Here is a 21,435-nt window from a genome sequence, read left to right as displayed (position 1 = left end):
AAGGCGTGTGAACCCAGAGGGAAATCTCTGGGAGGGTAGCATGAAGCAGTTAAGAAAGTTAATCATTTGGGTAGAAGAAATGTGCTGGTTCTGATTTCTAATATTTTATATGTATTAATCATTTTGCACATATAACAATTGCTTTTGTTATTTTAAATTACTTTTAAAAATACGATAAGACCTTTATTGTTGTATTCTGTTGTACTGTGTCTTAGGTTAGGTGATACGGTGTCACTGTGTTCAACTTGCTAAGTAACTGCCAAGTCTGAGTTTAATTTATTTGAGTTTAAATTTGCTGATTATGCTTTTAATGTCAAATCTGAAGAAACCACTGCCAAACACAAGGTCATCCCAAATTCTTTCACAGCAGCTGCATCATTTCACATTCCCTCCAGCAGTATATGACAGTCCTCCCTTCACACGTTATTGGCAGCAGCATAAATTAGCATAGCCACTGCAAAAGCAGGACGGAGGTTGCTCACAATTAAATTCAATGAGCACTTTAAAATGGCGCTGCTGTTGGTCCACTGCCAAGTATCTCTCTCCAAAGTAGAGTGATCCCGTACACTGAAGACGCATCTGCATTCCCAGCGCTAGGCACAGCAGCTAACACACACAGCCAGCCTAGGTGTGTCTATCAGTGGATGGACGGATGGATGGATGGATGGATGGATGGATGGATGGATGGAGAAAATGTGGTATATATACAGTGGAATCCTATTAAGTCATAAAGAGAACAAAATCTTGACATTTTCAAAATCACTGATGAATCAGATGATGCTGTTGGCTTGGATTTTTTCACCAAGCCTACTTTATTGAGGGTTCATAAACACCTTTACCCCTTTCTAACCCCACCACCACCTCCACCTTAGGAGACCGGTAGGGAAAGGAGCTGTAGACCTCTTTTATCTACTACCTGATTTGGGTCGATGGGTCTTTTGGGGATTACCAAACTCAGTCAGGATACAAGCAGTCCAGTCCAAAGGCCAACACCAAGCAGCAACATGAATGAGCACAAGTCAGGGAAAGCCGCAAGACTCAGCCGGATGGCTCGAGCTCTCTGGAATGTTTCTCTCTTCGAAGTCAAGTGTGGAGGCATGAAGATCAGCGCAGTCAAGTTGATCCAAAGAGCCAAGCCTCACTGTGTGTGGGCTCCTATATATCTCCTCTCTTCAAAGTGTACCCACGGATGTTCTCCGCTGGCCAAAGTCACTCCCCCTCTCAGGAGAAAGCTCACAGCAAAACATCACATGACAAAACTGAGTCTCCAAAGGAATCAGAAACTTCCACTTCAGACACTTTTTTTAAAGTCAGGCATATAAAGACAAACGCCACACGTTCTCGTTCAAATGTGGAAACTAGAAACTGATCTCGCTAAAGGGGATAATAGAATTTTAGAATACCACAGGTTGGCATGGTTAGTGTGTGGGGGGGTAGATGTTAGTCAAGGAGTGTGTAATAATGCCTGGCTAGGAGTAGAAGAATGTATAGGTATAGTAAGGGGGATATATAGAAATCAGAGGGAGAGGGTCAGAAAGACAGAGACAGACAGAGTAAATGAGTGATTGCCTGGAACCACAGAACAGAAGAAAATGGATACAGTTGGGAAGGGATGGGGAACAAACGCTCACAGCCATGGATTTGCTGCCTCGGGTAATAAAATACTCTAAAATGAATTATGGTGATGGTTGCACAACAGTGCAAATACTACTGTACTCTTCAAATAAGTGAACTGTATGACAAATCATTACATTTCAATACAACAACGTTTAAAACACAAGAATGCGGGCTGCTGAGATGCGTCGGTGGGTGAAGATATCTGCCGCCAAGCCTGATGACCGGCGTTTGACCCCTGGGACCCACGTGGTAGAAGCAGAGAAGCAACATCCACAAGTTGTCCTCTGACCTTTATTCACACCGTGTGGCTCATGTGCGTGCGTACACACACACACACACACCCAGGCATGTATGCATGTGCAAGCACAAGCGCAAATAAAATCAATAGATAAAGGTAGGTTTTTTTTTTCATTTAAATATGGGAATTCCAATTTCTCTAGTCTCACTGACATTTGTTATTGCTCATCTTCTTTTTTTCCAGATCCCACATACGTGTGTGTCTGTGGGTGGGAATGTGTATGTGTGTGCCATTGCCCATGAGGGCTAGAAGAGAGAATCAGATCCCCTGGAGCTAGAGTTACAGGCAGTCATGAACTGTCCCACATGGGTGCTGGGAATCTAACCAAGGTCCTCTGAAAGAGAAATATATGGAGACTATTATTATCCTTATTTATAATTTATTCATTTTGTATCCCAGTTGTACTCCCTCCCTTGTCTCCTCTCTGTCTGAACCTACCTCATTCCTCCTCCCCTGTCCCTCTTCCCTAGTCCACTAATAGGGAAAGTTCTCCTCCCCTCCTGTCTGATCCTAGCCTATCAGATCCCATCAGGACTGCCTGGATCCTCTTCCTCTGTGGTCTGGCTAGGTCACCCCACCAGGGAGAAGTGATCAAGGAGCAGGCAACTGAGTTCATGTCAGAGACTGTCTCTTATCCTCTTACTAGGAAACCCACATGGAAACTGAGCTGTCTATGGGCCACAGGCTCTAAGATCAACAATCAATAAATGGGACCTCATGAAACTGAAAAGCTTCTGTAAAGCAAAGGACAAGGCCAGTGGAACAAAACAACAGCCTACAGACTGGGAAAATATCTTCACCAACTCTACATCTGACAGGGGGCTAATATCCAGAATATATACAGAACTCAAGAAATTAAACACCAACAAACCAAATAATCCAATTAAAAATGGAGTACAGAGCTCAACAGAATTCTCAACAGAGGATAATGAGTGGCAGAGAAACACTTAAAGAAATGCTCAATGTCCTCAGTCAAAAGGGAAATGCAAATCAAAACGACTCTAAGATTCCATCTCACACCCATCAAAATGGCTAAGATCAAAAACTCAAGTGACAACACATGCTGAAGAGGATGTGGAGAAGGGGGAACCCTCCTCCATTGCTAGTGGGAATGTAAACTTGTACAACCACTTTGGAAATCAATCTGGCGCTTTCTCAGAAAACTGGAAATAGTGCTATCTCAAGACCCAGATATATGGAGACTCTTAACTGCTGTGTTGTTTCTCCAGCCCTGCCTATCTTTTTTAATTATATACATCTTACTAGATGCAGTGGTATCGCAGTGTTAGTCTGCCTTATTGATTTCCTAATAGCTAATAGTATTTAGCATCATTTCATATGTTTGTTTGAAATATAAACCCTTTCCTTGGGGAAATGTCTAAGTTTGTAGATTTTCAGTACTATTATTTTTAGTGTCAAATTAAGAATTCACTGCCAAATCCGAGGTCATAAAAATATCTCCTGATGTTATCTTCTGAGTTTCATAGCTTCAAAATGATTTCTTTTAAAATAAAACTTCAACCTATCTTCTTGTTTTAAGTGGCTCAAGATTTCTTGACAATCCTCTTGGTGTCAACGTATAATTACCATCAACAGTAAGCCTTGAAAAGTTGGAAAAAGTGGTAAGCCAAGACAGTGCGTTGAGAATTACATAAAAGCAGTGAAGCAGGGAGAGTGGTTGACATTTTTCAGGAGGAAAAAAAGGAGACAATAGGAAGTGAAGGCCAGCCAGACTTCCTGAGACCACAGTACCAAAGACAGAGAGGAGGAATACGCAGTTACCTAATTGTTAGTTTTCTTTTGGTCTGAGAATGCAATATTCTGTATCTAGTTACGCATTTTAATCCTGCCCTCATCTGAACTTTCCTGAGCAACTCTGAATGCACAAGGAGTGCTCTAGATCTCATCTTCTTTTCTTAGCTCCCTTATCTTACGAGGACAAGCTATATTCCAAGAGGAATTTACTCAGTTCTTTTAAGTATGAAATTGGTGATTGATAATATCTGGTTTTCTCCAGCGGAACACTCTGTCCAGCCAAGTCACGGATGCTGGGGCTTCAATGATCCTGGAGTTCAAGCCCAACTCCCAATGTGTTGGATCCAATTTCATATGCAAAGTAAACTCAGCTATTGGCATAGACAGGTAAAGTGCTGAATCTCGCCTCTCTTCATATTTTCTTTCGTTTTCAATGTATATGTACCCACAAACTTAGATGAAGTTTTCATAAACACACAATCGGGAAAACAAGTGTGTGGTGGGTGTGTACAGCTGTATTCTTTATTCTTTTTTTCCTTTGGTGAGATGTGACCAGATAAGCTACCTACAACAGTTTCTTTTGGCCTTCTAAGGTTTACATCTGTGTGACAGAAATTAAACTAACCAAGTTCCATCAATATTTCTATGCACAGCCTGTCTGGGTGCACGCTGTACTCGTGTGGGGGGGGGTGTATGTGTGTGTGTGTGTTGTGTGTGTGTGTGTGTATACAAGTATGACAAGGATCAAGCCCAATTTTCATCATATATTGATCATTCAAGATGTCTTCTCTGCCACTGCCCCTAAAATATTGATAAATTTTGTGTTGGAGAAAAACATAACTTTATGCTGTGGATAGCATGTCACATTGCTAACTTCTCCCCTGTATTTGCTGAACCAAAGATTACATGCTGACTGGCAACCAACTTCATCTCGTATTGTCAGGTCACCTTTCTAATTAATTGTAGCATTTGTTTCTCCTTTTTATTTTACTTATCTACTTTATGTATATTTTTGTTTTACCTGCTTGGATATCTGTGTGCCACATGTGTGCCTGGTACCTGTGGGGTCCAGAAGAGGACACTGGATTACCTGAGGCTGGAGTTACAGACAGTTATAAACCGCTGGGTGCCGGGAATTGAACTTGGGTTCTCAGGAAGGGTAGCCAGTGTTCTTAACAACTGAGCCATGTCTCCAGAGCAAGTCATAGTACTTGTAATGGGGATGATTGGATCAACAGTAGACATTGCACCTTGTACTAAAACTATCCTATTTTGGGTTAGTCATCATTGGTTCCTTCTCTTACACATTAGCCTACATGATATTACTATGTTCTCTTAAGTTGGTTTAACACAGTAGCCGCTAAATCAATAGCCCATATGCCCTATTTGTTATCTCTCCAGCATCTGCACCAGCCTCACAGAGGGCAAGTCCAGAGTCTCCGGCAGCAGCCCTGGCATTTTTCTGTGAATGCGATACATCCATGCTTCTATGATTGCTCTCTACGCAAAAGTTCAGGAACCACATAGTAAGATAGTCCTGTGGAAAGGGCCACATGTAAGGAAGTGAGGCATTTTGTCAGCCACAGAAGCCTTCTGTCAAAGGCCATGTGAGTGAGCCCCCTAGGATGTGACTCACAAAGCCCAGTGCAGCCCTCAGGTGAACAAAGACAATGTCTTGAATGGAACCTGTGATAAACCTAGCTAATCTGCTCCCATACTTTCCACCCACAGAAATGGGGTGTTCACTATTGAAAGCTACTTAGTAATTTATTTCACAGAAAGGGTTAATGCACATATAGAGATACTTAAATTCATTAATTATCGAAAGAAATGCAAATTAAAATAATGAAATATCTCTGCAAGGCAGTAACCTTATGAGACATAGAAATTATAGAAATTTAGTATCCTAACTAAATTCTTTTGTAAGACCATAAGGGGAAGTGTATGCATCTCCAGGAATTTTTACTCTGGGTGAAGAGTGTTTCTGGGCAGCAATTCACCATTGGCTTTGGTCCAAGTAGAAGGCCTCTGTCAGAGAGAAAATGAGCCATCAAAGCCTTAAGTTGTTGTTACCAGGGTAGAATGACAGATGGAAACTTGAGTAGCTTCAAACACATGGCCAGTTTCCCCCACAGGACATTTGCTGGGTGCTGGAAATACATGAACTGACATTGGCACAGAATCCTATGCAGACGAAAGCTCCTCCACCCTGTGGTGCTTGAGAAGCAAAGGCAGACCCAAAGGAAGGGCTAGCTCAAAGCCCACCCCTGAAAACTCACCGTCCTTCAAAGCATGGGCCATATTTTGAAGCTACTGGAGGCTAAAGAGCTAAATTAAAATATCTCAAGATACTAAAAGAAGTTCTCAGTCTTTCAAAGTTGAAAGACTTTCAGTCAAATGTCTCTTCAGAATGTCAAAAACTAATGCAGACTGTATCTTAATGCCTCTTCAACACAGGCCTGACCATGCCTGTCCCTGATTAGGTCGTGATCAGCATCTCCCCTCTTGTGCCTAACAGAAGAAACAAGACCCACCTCTAATGACAGACTAGCTAGACTGTCTGTAATTCTGTGGGTTTTTATACACAGTGTTCAGTATATATTGCAAATTAAAATACAGAAGAAATACAGACGTGCAAAGATTTAAGGCCACATGGCAATCTTTCCCAGCTTTCTGTTTCTGCAACAGATACCAGATGTGGTCAACTTAAAAAGAAAAAAAAAAAAAAAAAGGTTACTTTGGCTCACCATTTATGGACATTTCAGTACGTGATTCAATGACCCCATTACTTTCCAACTTTGAGACCCATTATGGCTGGAACCTGTGGCAGAGACAAACTGTTTGCCTTGTGGTCATAAAGGGGTGTGGATGGAACAGAATAAGAAAAGGAGATCAGAACCCTACAATCCCCTGCAAGGGCAGTACCTGATGGCACAAAACTCCTAGGCTCACTTAAGTATCTACCTCCCCAATAATGCCACACCAAGTATCAAGGTTTTTACATGCGGACCTGTGGCAGACACTCCAGATGAAACCATAGTGTCAGTCAATAATGAAGACAAAGAATAGACAATAGAAGCAGAATCTTAGATTGCCTAGGTTCCAGAGTTACTGATAAGGGTTATACGCTAATTCTAATTAATATGGTCAATAAAATTAAAAACAAATAAATTACATGTAAATAAGGAGAGGTTCACTAGAAAACCATGGTCTCTAAAAATGAACTTAGATTTTTTTGGTCATGATGATGTGCTTATATTAACAGAAGGTAGATTACAGAAGAATGTGAATGCATCAAATTCCATGCATACATGTAAATTGAATATCCAATTGTATATAAATCTAAAAAATAAACTGTAGTTTAGTTTCTTGAGTTCTTTATATATTTTGAATATTAGTCCTCTGTTGGATGTAGGGTTGGTGAGGATATTTTGCCAGTCTGTAGATTGACGTTTTGTTCTGTTGACAGTGTCCTTTGCTTTACAGAAACTTTAATGGGGGATGGAAGCAGATGCTAAGACTAAAAGCCAAACTGTGCAGGGAGTCCTAGAAAAAAGTGGAGGAATAGAAGCACCCAGAGCAGACAGGAGTTCCATCAGAAGACCGACAGAGCCAACAAATCTGAACTCTTGGAGGACCTACAGAGACTGATGCACCAACCAAGGAATATGCATCAAGAGGACCTAGACCCCCCGTCCCCCCGCTCAGATATAGCCGATAGGCAACTCAGTCTTCATGTGGGTGCCTTAGTAAGGGGAGCAGGAACTCTCTGTGACATGGATTCTGTTGCCCCCTCTTTGATCATTTCCCTGTGATGGTGGGGGAGTGGGGCATTGCCAGACCACAGAGGAAGAGGATGCAAGCAGTCCTAATGAAAATTGATAGGCTGGGGTTAGATGGTAGGGGATGAGAGCTCCCCCTTTCTGAGGAATAGGGGAGTGGAATGGGGGGAAGAGGGATGGAAGGTGAGGCTAGAAGGAGACAAGGGAGGGGACTACAATTAGAATGTAAAATGTTAAATTATAAAAAAAGTTAAATTTAAAAAACTGTAAACAAACACAAAAGTAAGTTAATAATATACATGCTGAAGTATTTAAAGAAAAAGAATCTTTGCAATTTATTTTGAAATAAATGTTTTTAAAATGGCTTGATGCTTACAGAACAGACAGATGGTTATCAAAACATGCAAGAAATAAAATTAAAGATTGCAAATGTTTACTATAAAATTTTTTCAACTCTGCTATATATTTCAAATTACATAAGAAATATTAATATGAAGATGATATTAATAGTATGGTAATAAATTTGGCTTTGGGATAAAAAAATGGATAATTTCCTCACATTCTTCACTTATCTAATATGGTTTAAAATAGTGTATAAGTTCTTTGACAGTTCTTCAAAATGTGAGGCCTAACTCCTCTTGGATACAGGCTGGATTTAATAGTCTCCTTCTTGTAAATAAAAGAAAAACAGAAGTATCAGCTAGTGACAACTGTAAGGATCTGTTGATGAGAGGCACTGCAGAGTTCTATGCACATCCTCTCTTCAGTCATCTACTCCAGGAAAACCAGCTGCTGTGTCACCCTCTGAAGAGACAAATTCCACGTCAATAACCACCAAAAGCATTTGATACTGATAGGAAACTAACCAGAGCTGAGAGCTGACAGTTAGTAATCCTAACTAAGACAATCTGGTTATGTTGATAGAAAATGAATCTCCCAACAAATTCTATAATTAATACGTAAACATAAGGCTGCTGAAAGAATTCTATAGAGAAAAAGCAATCGTATTTCCATATATTAACAACAATAAGATAACTGCACTTTTAATTTAATTAGCAAACGCATCAAGAACACCAAACACACAGCAGTAAATTAACAATACATTTGGAAGTTTTACTAAAAACTGAAAAGCAGGGAAAGAGAGGTGGCTCATTAGTTAATGTCACTCACTAATTTTACAGAGGACCTGACTTTGATTCCGAGCATCCACATCAAGTAGCCTACAACTACCTGTAACTCCAACTCCAGACAATCCAAAACCCTCATCTGGCCTCCATCAGCACCAGTACTCATACATGCTTATATTCATGTACAGACACACATTACCAAAAAATAAAAAACAAACCTAAAAAAAGACTAAAAGGTGCAAAAGACAGAAGTTTCAGAAGACAGAAGCAAATGGAGCCTATTTTTCACATATTAACTTATAGATTTAAAAGACCTGATCAAAAGCTCTGGTTGTATTTCCCTATTAAAATTCATAATCTGACTATAAAATTCAAATAAAATATGGAAGACCAATATCATTCACAGCAATCTTTTTTCTTTCCATTTTTTATTTTAATTTTAATTGATTATATTTTATTCACTTTGTATCCCCTCGTGGCCCCCCTTCCCTCCCAATCTTACTCTCCCTCCCCCTTCTCCCACATGCTCCTCCCCAAGTCCACTGATAGGTGAGGTCCTCCTCTCCTTCCTTCTGATCCTAGTCTATCAGATCTCATCAGGAGTGGCTGCATTGTCTTCCTCTGTGGCCTGGTAATGCTGCTCCCCCCTCAGGGGGAGGGGAGCAAAGAGCAGGCCAATCAGTTCATAGCAGAGACAGTCCCTGTTCCTATTACTATGGAACCCACTTGAACACTGAACTGCCATGGGCTACATCTGTGCAGGGGTTCTAGTTTATCTCCATCAATAGTTTTTGGTTGGAGTATCAGTCTCAGAAAAGACCCCTGTGCCCAGATTTTTTGGTTCTGTTGCTCTCCTTGTGGAGCTCCTGTCCTCTCCAGGTCTTATCATTCCCTACTTCTTTCATGAAATTCCCTGCACTCTGCCCAAAGGTTGGCCATAAGTCTCAGCATCTGCTTTGATACCCTGCAGGGTAGAGCCTTTCAGAGGCCCTCTGTCAGGCTCCTGTTCTGTTTCCTGTTTTCTCCTTCTTCTGATGTTCATTCTCTTTGCCTTGCTGTATGGGGTTTGAGCATTTAGCCAAAGTCCTCCTTCTTGATTAGTTTCTTTAGGTGTACAGATTTTAGTAGGTATATCCTATATTATATGTCTAATATCCACTTATGAGTGAGTATATACCCTCATTCACAGCAATCTTGAACAAGACTGGAAATGTTACACTATAGTGTCAAACCTGTTGTAAAGCCTTCATAGTTAAGACAATATAGAATTGGTACAAAAATAGGCAAGTTGAGCTCAGTCACCCAGCTGACAATGGCAACAGTACACTGCCATGGGAAATGGGTGGGCTTTTCAATAAACTGGGTGAATCAATCGGATAAACGTGGGAAATAATATACCTTGACCCCCATTCCATTCTTATACTGGAAAAAAATATCTAGATGGACTCCAGACACAAAGAAATTTGAAGCAAAAATATATTTTTAAAAACATGAATTTTTAAATATTTTTGATACTGGAATAGCCAATGGTTTCCTATATAAGACACATAAAGCACTTTCTGTTAAAAAAAAGGGGGGGGAGAAAAAAAACAACAATCTACTGATTATAGTTAAATGAGAATTTCAGAACATCAGAAAACACCAGGAAGAAAATGAAAAATCAACCAGTGGACAGCAAGAGGATATTAAATAAAACATATTTCACAAAATAGTCTCAGAATATTAAGCAAAAGTTAGACAAACCAGAAAAAAAAAAACAAGAAAAGGTCTTTTTATTTTTATTATTTATTACAATTTATCCACTTTGTATTCTGCCTACAGCCCCCTCTATCTACTCCCCCTCCCCCATCCCACACTCCATCCCTCTTCCCCTTTATGTACACTGATAGGAGAGGTCCTCTTCCCCTACTATCTGACCCTAGCCTATCAGGCTTCATCAGGGCTGTCTGGATCCTCTTTCTCTGTGGCCTGGTAAAGCCACCCCAACAGGGACAGGTGATCAAAGAGCAGGCAACTGAGTTCATGCCAGAGGCTGCCCCTGCTCCCCTTACTAGGAAACACCTATGGAGACTAAGCTGCCCGTGGGTTACATGTGGGCAGGGGATCTAGGTCCTCTCCATGAATGGTCCTTGGTTGATTCATCTGTCTCTGGGCTTCTGGGCTGAGATTTTTTGGCTCTGTTGGGCTTCTTCCCCTTCTAGGTCTTTCTGTCTCCCCCTTCTTCCGTAAGATTCCCTGCACTCTGCCCAAAGTTTGGCTATGACTCTCAGCATGTGCTTTGATATCCTGCTGGCAAAAGTCTTAAGCAAACACTTCATAAAAGACTGGCATCCAAGTAGCCAAAACAGCCAGTTAGATATCAGAGACATTTCAAGTTGAAACCATGCTGACTTACTTTTCTACACATTCCAAAATTTCTTAAAACTTAAAATTGGAAAAATAATACTGGCAAAAATGTGTAGCTCTCAGGACTCTCAGAAGCTGTTGCTGAAAGTATAAACAACCACTTGGAAAAATATAAAGATGAACATATGCATGGCATTGTGATAGCATTCCTATCCGTAGTATATATCCAACGACTTAAGTACACACATATGCCCACCATACGATGCATGTTACGAGGCTTACAGGAGCATTATTTTAATATCCAGAACCAGGAAACCCAAACTGTCTATCAATGGTAAAAGCATAAACATGTGTATGTTTCTACAATAAAGTGAAGTGGGTATCTGATTCACATAACAGCACAGGTGAATCTGTGAATCCAAATCCCCCCAAAAACAATGTGATTTCTTATATATAGAATACAAAAACAAGCAACTAACTGGATAATTTTTGTAAACACTGGAATCAGGTTTGACAGCAAATGTATTTTCCCACTAAGCCATCCCACTAGTCCAAAACAAGAACTGTTCTTTCTTTTTGTGGGAAATGGAGATGCATGTTCCAAAGATTGGTTGTACCTAGGGCCTCACGAATGGTAGGCAACTATTTTACCACTGAGCTATATCCCTGGCCCTCCACCTTTGTAAGGTGTTAAAATTGAAAAACTAATCTATGCTACTGGAAGTAGGGATGGCAACCATCTTTAGAGATGTCATCACTATCAGAAGGAAGACACTGCAGAGTCTGAGGAGTCACATGTCCTGCTCTTTGATCAGATGAAGCATTACGGGCAGCACACATCGACATAGTACACTATATATGCATTGTATATTTCAAATATATTTTAAGAAGCAAGAGACTACATATGCATAAAAAACCGATGACAAACATTGACAAAACTATATGTAATTAAAAGATACAGAAATGAGAATCCAGAGAGGGTAATGGAGGACAGAAAGAAACCATTCTTTTTGTGGTCCCAATGCCTAAATCACTGCAATCAGCGCACATAGGGTAGCTATAAATTAAGGTGGGCCTGTAGCCAATGAGATGAGGGAAAAGCAGGCCCAGTCTAAACATTTGTGGCCACAGAATAAAACTGTTTATAGAGACCCATATACCATATATATATATATGAAAAACTACCAACCAAGCTAACAAAATTTTGTGTATGTTTTACCTGCCTAGCTTCACACACACACACACACACACACACACACACACACACATACACACACACCTTCGTAAAGATCAGCAATGCAAGGTTCAATTTAGAACCATTGTACTATTCTAGGTCTCTATCCCAGTACAGCTAAGTTCTACACTGAAGGTAGAAAAAAAAAATCACAATCACATGTGTGAACATGTCAGGACTTTTAAACTCCAACCATACTCAGTAGCTGTTCTTTGGACCTTGAGTGAACACCCACACAGTTATCTCTGTGGAAGGTGTACCTGAGCCTGAGAACAGAGCCACACAGGCCCTGGAAGCAGGCCAAGGTTCTTGGGTAAGGAGCTGCAGAAGCAAGAGCACTGTAAGAGTGGTTTGAAGAGCACATGGGCTCTGCATAGCACAGAATGGGCACATCCCATCAGGCCACATAACTCCTGCCCTACGTGAATAACACAGCCGAGGAAGGCCTAGGGGAGCCTAGTTAAGGGCCTCCGTTTCCAAGTTCAAGGAAAAGTAGAGACAAGACTGTCTTGTTCTCCAGCCCAACCACATGGAACCAACTTGCCCTAACACTTGCTGTGCTAATCCACTTTCTGTTAGTGTAACCAAATACCAAACATAATCCACTTGAAGGGAAGAAACGGAAGGACGGGGCAAGAGGGCATCATACCTGATGCCTCTGTATTACAAAAGGGAAAATACAAAAAGAAGAAATGTTTATTTAGTTCATGGTTCCAGAATCTGTAGGCACTTGGCTCTGCCTGTGATGGCACAGCGACTCAGGTAAGAAGTACAGAGGCGGGAAAGCTGATCATTTCATGGTGGACAAGAAGGAAGAGTGAGACGAAGGGCATGAGGGTTCCATCAAGGACATGCCCCAGTGACCAAGGCCTAACCTTTTAAATGGTCTACCACTTCCCGAGAGTGATACAGAATAGCAGCCAAACATTTAACACCTGGGCCCTGTGGACACTTAGTAAAATTTAGGGCCTGCCCTGTGTTTTACAATCCAGCAAGCATGTTCTCATGGTTTCTCATCCCCATGGTTTCCAACAGACTGAGCCTTGAGAGAAGAGAAAACTGAGAGAAAGTGACTTTCCTGAAATCATGCAGTTGAAATATAAGCTCTGTTGGGTTTCCAGAAACAACTTTTCCTCCCAAAGTTCAAAAGCCATGCTCTTTCCACCACTCCACACTGCCATGCCTCTCCCAGCTTCCCACAGAAAAGACAGATGGAACAGAACTGAAAACTGCAAAGACACTGTTAAAAGGCCAGAGTTGGGGAAGAAAAATTAACATCACATACAGGACAGTTTCTGGGTAGAAGCAAAACACATCACTGGGACAAAGCCTGCTCTATAGGGGGAACCATCCTCGCTGTATCCTGGGGACTCTATTCCCACCCAAAACCACAAAATGAGATCCTTCAACACATTTAAGGAATCCCCACCCAAATTCCACACCAATTACATGGGGAGCTGAGCCCACGGCCCTCCTTCTCTCAACCACTCTGCCGAAAATACCGTATTAATAAGAGGGCAGTATAAAGCCACAGTACTTCGTCCGCTGGGAGACAATCCGGGTGAGCAGCCTGGCATCAGCCTGCGTGAAGCCTGATCCTCCTTCATTGAGGACCCACTGAGGCTACGCCTCCCTCTGATTGCCAGGGTGTCTGGCTCAGAGCCTGGGCAGTTATGTAGAGAACCATTGCGTGGTCCTTGCACAGATGTGTGAGGCTGGGGCCGAGGCACTGTCTGCTACAAACTAGCTGCCTGAATCTGTCTCTGGATTGCTATCTCGCCCCACTGTCCCTGGATTGCTAAGGGAAACAGTTTCCTCTGCAGGCCCCCGGGACTCGGCAGCATCATGTCACTCGCACACACAGCTGCGGAGTACATGCTCTCTGATGCCCTGCTGCCTGACCGCAGGGGCTCTCGCCTCAAAGGGCTGCGCCTGGAACTGCCCCTGGACAAGATGGTCAAGTTCGTTACCGTGGGCTTTCCCTTGCTGCTGATGTCCCTGGCTTTCGCGCAGGAGTTCTCATCAGGTAGGTTGCAGAGAGATGGTAAGAGACCTGACTTCATTTCTCCCTACGCCCGCTATGAAGTGGGCCAGCTTCCGTCTTAAGAAGGGTTCATGGCTTTGGGCTGGACTGGATTCCCAAGGGGCAGGCCATGCATAAGTCTAGCAGTCATGCATAAGTCTAGACCATGCATAAGTCCATGCAAAGCAGGAGCACCAAAAAGCTACAAAAGTCAACTTGGAAATCTTATGATAAAAAATAATGAATTGCGGAAGGGGAGAGGATGGAGCAAGGGGAGGGTGGATAGTGCGAAGGAGAGAATATGCCCAACATATAATATGTACCTAAAACTAAAAAAAAGGATGTTTGAAATAACAATTAGTTGTCACTTTAGTAGTCATAAAGTTTATGTCAAATCAATGATAAAACTATTGTTTTGGCTTCAATAGAGGTTGGGATTCTATGATCTCTTCAGACTTGAAATCCCTTAACCACTGTGAACACGTTTTTTTCCCCTGAACTCTCTTCCCAGCCCCACTTGCAGAGTTAATGCAGCCTTGTTCAGACCTACTGAACAAACCCCTGCTTCTTCTCCATGACCCTAGACATAAACAGACATTTAACACATGCGTGTTTGCAATGCTGTAGACACTGGGTTAACTCAGAAAGACTGCTCACTCCACAGCAGGCACTGGACCCCCAGGTTTTTTTGTTTTGTTTTGTTTTTTTTCTGCCTATGCCCATTAGCTTCCTGCATTTCCTGATGAGGTGTTCCACCTCTCTCTGCTTCTTCATCTGCAATAATGGGAACAGGATTGGTTCCCAGTTCCAACCTCTTTGTGATAAGAAACACAGAAGCTAGAGCCTCTCATCCAAGCCCATTATCTCTCTCAGGCAGAAATCCAGGCATCGGTCCTCTACATTTTACAAAACACAGGAGTCATCTTTCGATCTGGGCATGGTGCACACACCCGTAATCCTAGCATTTCAGAGCCTGAGGCAGAAAGATGACAGGTTTGAAGTCAGCCTGGGCCACATAGTGAGACTCTGTCTTCAAACAAGGCTGACAAGATGCCTCAGCGGGTAAAGGCACTGGCTGCCAAGCCTGACAAGCTGAATTCAGTCCCAGTACACACAGGGCAGAACTGCGAATCTGTGCTGGAAGGACAGGAGCGACTTCTACAAGTTCGTCTTCTGGCCTCCATGAGTGTGCCATGACACCTGCACACACATGATAAACACATATAATCATTCCAAAAATATTTTTTGAAGGACATCATCACTTTTGAGCAGAAATGTCACAATCAAGCTCCAAGCCTTTTGGTGGCAAACTGCTGAGTTCAAGGAGTCTCTGATAGCTTCCTGTGTGGGAGTCTGGGGGAACCTTGAGAGAAAAGGCTCATCAGACCTAAAAGACCACGTCAGTGCATTGGTAGCGTGGGCCAAACAGTGTGTTCTCGTCCATCATGACCTGTCCTCCCACGACACAGCAGAACAGGGCTCAAAAGGCTGAGGCTCAGAAGAAGGCAAGGCCTGCCAGCCGCAGAAAGTTACAAAATTATAGATATCTCCTCTCCCAGAATGATTCCCCTCCCTCTGCTGCAGCTAAGGCTGCCTCAAAGCTATGCTCCTTTTTTTTTTTTTTTTTTTTTTTTTTTTTTTTTTTTTTTTTTTGCAGGGTCTCCGATAAGCTGCTTCTCTCCCAGCAACTTCAGCGTCAGGCAGGCTGCATATGTGGACAGCTCCTGCTGGGACTCACTGGCTCACCATGAACACAACGAGGCTGGCCAGTACAAGGTGAAATCCCTCTGGCCTCACAAGGTAAAACAGACAGGGTCCTATCAGGTCTGCTTCCTGCCTTGGGAGTAGGGCATAGACCGAATCACTCTACTCCCTCCCCTGGCACTCCACCCTTCCCCACTAACTGCCTTCCACTTTGCTGCCCTTTCCCATTCATTCATAGTCCAGGGGTTCTTCCAATGCCTGCTGATCTCCGGTGTGCACACTGGTGTGCAATTGAACATTGCCGCCTTCATCTGATTGGAAGTTTTGTGCCTGCAGGTGAGGCTTCTTGACAAGCAGCTTCAGGAGAAGGGGATCACGCTGGTGTACTTCACTGGGAAGAAACTCGAGTATCAGTGTCTAGTCCTTTCTCAAGATTGCCTCTTATCTCTGAAGAGAGTCATTCAGTCCTTGATTTAAGGAAAGGGCGAAGATGCAGCTGGTATCGAGCCTCACTGCTGGCCCTCTGGGAACTCAGCCATTTAGCTAGTTCCTCACCCCCTCAGGATAGTTCTCCTGCCTACAGTGCATAGAGTTTAGTATGGTTTAGTCTCTCCATAGGCAAAACTACAAGCCTTCCATCAAGAAAAAGCGATTGACTGAATGCTGTACATTATAGAAAACTCTGCAAGTCAGCTTCTCACACAGGCTTCTTAGTGCTCTGTTTCAGACCAACGCATGCTCCTGCTTTTTGGTTTCACCCACATGCCATATTCCTGAGTCTTTCTGGTTCTCAGTTGCAAATAGTTTGCTCATGGCTGGATGCCCCACCTTTCCCCACACCAGTGTCTTATATGAGGCAGCTGATCTCCAGCTTTCAACATTTTGCTGCTCTTGTCCTCTTCTCTCCTGTTCACTTTGTTACTAAATTCTGTCTTTGTTCTTTCTTATCACCCTAGAGGGCAAAACCAGAGACTTTGTGGAGAAAGTTCCCAAAGCTTCTGTCACTGGCAGATCATCAGGCCAAGATGGGGAGAAAGTCCACATATTTTGAAGGAGACTCATGTTAGGAAAAGTCAAAACACCTGACCATCAGTGTCACCAGGAAGCTCTCAGAGGCTGGATTCTTTGCCTCCTTCTCACTCCCAGGAGCACATTCTTTAAAAGTGAAGGGCTTATTTTCAGGGATGGTATTTCTTGCACAGGAGTAAAATGGTTATAATTTTACTTGAAGCCCCAATTTACCTATCCCTGTCTTTCTTTTTTTGTAGTTCAGAAAACACAGAGACAGGCAGGCATGCAGACAGGCAGACAGGCAGACAGACAGACAGACGCACACACACACTCACACAGCAGATATGCCCTCTCTCTTTTCCTCAAAACTTGCCACTACAAAAACAAAGCAATTTGAAAGAAAGTGTGGGTTGACTGCTCAGTAGGATAATAAGCTTCTAAACCTCCCATCCTGGCCCCAGAGCTTTGCTCCTCCACCTGCTGAGTGTGTGGTACTGTGTAGATGCTTGATCTGGCCCTGCTTCAGCTTCCTTCACTATAAAGTAGACACAGGGATGGCATCCCGCCAATAGCATCCTTGTGAGAACCAAATGAAATTATGAGCCCTCAGTGCCTAACAACAAATGTAGATTCAAAAATTCTTCACAAGTAGAGACTGTGCAATGAAAAAAACAATGGACTTCCCTCTGTTGTATGTGTAAGTATAATAAAGAAAGCTAGGAGAAAGCCCTATACACTCTGCCAGGGCCACCATAACAAAGGGTGGCCTAACCAACAAAAATGTCAGGTGTCAGAAGGTTGGTTCCTCTAAGGGCTGCAAGAGCTAGATCTTCTGTTTGGCTCTTAGGCACACGATCCTGTGTATTGCTCATGTGTGCATTCTTATCTTCACATAAGGGAGGGGCAGCCCAATGCTATGGCACATGCCTGTAATCCCAGTACTCAGGAAGGCAGAAGCAGGTAGATCTCTGTGAGTTCGAGGCCAGCCAAGTCTACAAAGCAAGTTCAGGATAGCCAAGGCTATACAGAGAAACCCTGCCTCAAAAAAAAAAAAAAAAACACATTTAAAAGGTGGGGGAGAGTAGAGGGTCTTTAGAAACACCACTGTAGCTGAGACGATAAGATCTACACATTTCTAAAGGTCCATTCCATTATCTGCACACCTGAAATGACACCCCCCCCAAAAAAAATTTCTGAGAGTATCTGGAGGTGTCATTCAACATCACCGAGGATCCAGAGACTACAAAAGACCAGCAGAGGACAGGATACATAGAAGAAATGAAGTCTTCTGTCAGCTAGGATGCCAGGGCCACTATTGGCCATAATCTCAGCCTAGATACTCAGGTCTGCACTGTTAGGGCAGTGGAGACAAAGATCTCCCCTACCAGATACTCTTTATCCTCTATCCCTCTTTTGCTTTCATTCTTTCTTTTCTCCTTGAAGCCCCGATCAGATCACTGGTCAGAAAACCTATTGACCATGGATCTGGGTAACATGGAGATATGATGCCTCTTCTCTACCCCCTCACTATATTATTCCATGTGGACAAAGAGCTTTGGGTAATCAACTATATACCCTCTCTTCCCTTCTAAAGTGGGAAGAGAAGAGCTGTGAAGCCCCCACTTAGCTGTCATTCAAGGCCCACCACCCTGGGCTCCCTCCTCATTCTTCTCTTCTTGCAGGCCCTCCCCTACTCTCTACTGGCCCTGGCTGTGGCCATGTATCTACCAGTGCTGCTGTGGAAATATGCAGCTGTCCCATCCCTCAGCTCAGACCTGCTGTTCATCATCAGTGAGCTGGACAAGTCCTACAACCGCTCCATCCGCCTGGTGCAACACATGCTGAAGATCCGGCAGGAAAGCTCTGACCCTTACGTCTTCTGGGATGAGCTAGAAAAGTGAGTTGTCACCTCTAGCTCTTTCTAAAGGATTTTCTGGAGCATTAAGTCGATACCCATGCATGATTATTTTTATATTTCCTTTATGCCAGCCTTCTCTGGATAGGCATTATATGTATGTGTGTGAGTGTGTGTATTTGTGTGTGTGTATGTTCAAGACAGTTGGCAAAGGCAACAAAGCTATCCCTACCAGCATAGGCCTAAAGTTCTACTGAGGAAAAGCAAACAAGCAAGCAAAATACACACATAACATAAATTATGTTAGTTATGTTAGTAGGTGGCGAACAGCATGAAGGAGGAAGTAACCTAAAGGAAAGGAGCTGGAAAACTAAGAGATAAGAATGGTATGGTTTAAATGGGTCGGTAAGGGCAGCAGGCTCCAGTGAGAGGTGAATGAGGCTATGATTTGTGATCATCTTCTGTGCATGCTATGTCCTCTCAAAAAAGTTCCTCTCTACTATGTTGGAGGCCAGACTTTAGCCAGTATTCGCTACCACGGTTTCTGAACTCTATAGCTTACACTGTTACTCCATCTCCTAATATTCACAACTACTGTGGTTTATGTGCATTTAACAAGTATTAAATTTCATTGCATACGGCCTATCTTATCTGCCCTTTCCCTCAAAGCTAAGAAGGCTTATCTGTACCTCTCCAGCACAGCTCTCAACAATTAGTTGTTAACATATTGATCTGTGTAAAGTGAATGAACTGGCCTCAAAATCATGCTCAGAACACAGAGCATGTTTGCATTACCAATCACAAGCTTATTGCTTTGTAATTTCAACTTTGGGCTTCTTTTCACTTTGCCAGGCAGAAACTCATTGGGATTGTGACCATTCAAAATTTATTGACCATCCCTGGGTTTAAGACATCATTCAGTGTCTGGAGACCTGAGGAGTAAACACTCCTCCTCTGAGGGAAGAATGGTAGGGAGAGAATACAGATTTTCACGGATACTAACAATGTTGTGCTTGGGGCTGGAGAGAAGCATCAGCAGGTAAAAGCACTGGCTGCTCTTTCAGTGGACTGGCTGAGACTCTTAGCACTCATGTGGCTGCCCACAACAGCTGTAACTCCAATCCCAGGGGCTCCAACACCCTCTTCTGGTTTCTGCAAGCACTGTACAAATGCAGTGCACGGATGTGCATGGAGACTAACCACCCATACACACAACATAAAAATAAAGTTTGAAAAAATAACGTCACGTTAGATCCACAGAACTGCTAGTCCTCCCTAACAGTGCCTCCTTTCTTCCCCTGCCCAGGGCCCGGAAAGAACGGTACTTTGAATTCGCCCTGCTAGAGCGGTACCTGGCGTGCAAGCAGCGTTCCCATTCCCTAGTGGCTGCCTACCTCCTCAGGAACTCGCTTTTACTCCTCTTCACCTCGGCCACTTACCTGTACCTTGGTCACTTCCATTTCGATGTCTTCTTCCAAGAAGAGTTCAGCTGCTCCATCAAGACAGGGCTGCTACATAATGAAACCCATGTGCCAGAGCTCATCACATGCAGGCTGACCTCCCTGTCTGTTTTCCAGATTGTTAGTCTCTCCAGTGCAGCAGTATATACCATACTGGTCCCAGTGATAGTATACAACCTCACACGGCTGTGTCAGTGGGACAAACGACTCCTCTCCATCTATGAGATGCTCCCGGCCTTTGATCTCCTCAGTAGAAAGATGCTAGGATGCCCTATTAATGACCTCAATGTGATCCTTCTTTTTCTCCGAGCTAACATCTCTGAACTCATCTCTTTTAGCTGGCTGAGTGTCTTATGTGTGTTGAAGGATACAACCACCCAGAAACACAACATTGACACAGTGGTCGATTTTATGACCTTACTGGCTGGCTTAGAACCCTCAAAACCTAAACATCTCACCCAACATATGTGTGATGAGCAACCATAGATAAAAAAGGAACCATGAAGACATAAATTTTGTAGAAAGTAACTTTCCTTCACAAGCTGTACAGAATAAAAGACAACAATAATGATGATGATGATGATGATGATGATGATGTCCACTTAAAATTGTTAAGGTTGGATTCAGCTGAAATATGCTGTATTTATAAGAAGATAAAAATCAGTGAATGAAAATTCAGTTTTGAAGTCTGGAAGTGAAGAGTCAAAGAACTGAAAATTTTCATTTAGAGCATTCTGAGGACAGTTATGATGGATAAATTGAAGTGAAGTGCAGACGTGGAACACAGAAGGATTCTAAAGGACATTTATAGAGGAAAAGTCTCACAATATGCACTAACTCTAGAAGTCATGCTTAATAAGCAGGTAGAGCAATTTAATAAGAGATTAATAAAGATATTAACCCCTAAAACACTTTGATTTGGCCTGCTTATCTTGCTGTGTGGATGTCTTCAGCCTTGCTAAGGCCTCCATGGCCTGCAAAGTGAGACAAGAAATAATGATGGCTTTAACTTCTAATCTGCTCTTGGGATGTAAGGACAGAGGCAAAGGCATGAGTGGAGTCTTTAAGAGTCAATGAACTTCTTATTATATCAACTGATGATTCCTTTCCACAGATTATGGACTATGAGTATCTTCACAAGTCTTAATGAGTCTAGGTGTGTTCTTAATGTTTAAGGGATACCACACCTTCACTGACTGCCAACTACTGAAGACCAGTAGGAT

The 21,435-nt window shown here is 42.7% G+C and overlaps 1 protein-coding gene across 1 annotated transcript; it reads left to right on the top strand.

The window, feature by feature from the left end:
* The first annotated feature begins 13,905 nt into the window (after positions 1-13,905).
* On the top strand, positions 13,906-21,107 carry Panx3 (pannexin 3). The gene is made up of 4 exons (XM_060377169.1): positions 13,906-14,185; positions 15,840-15,982; positions 18,580-18,794; positions 20,059-21,107. Exons 1-4 carry the CDS (start codon positions 14,005-14,007, stop codon positions 20,696-20,698), a joined length of 1,179 nt encoding a protein of 392 aa, XP_060233152.1. The 5' UTR covers positions 13,906-14,004; the 3' UTR covers positions 20,699-21,107.
* Positions 21,108-21,435: the final 328 nt, after the last annotated feature.

This window comes from Meriones unguiculatus, chromosome 1 (genome assembly GCF_030254825.1).
Source record: "Meriones unguiculatus strain TT.TT164.6M chromosome 1, Bangor_MerUng_6.1, whole genome shotgun sequence".
Lineage (NCBI taxonomy): Eukaryota > Metazoa > Chordata > Mammalia > Rodentia > Muridae > Meriones > Meriones unguiculatus.
Note: the sequence above shows the minus strand (reverse complement) of the source record. Positions and strands in the feature narration are given on the sequence as shown.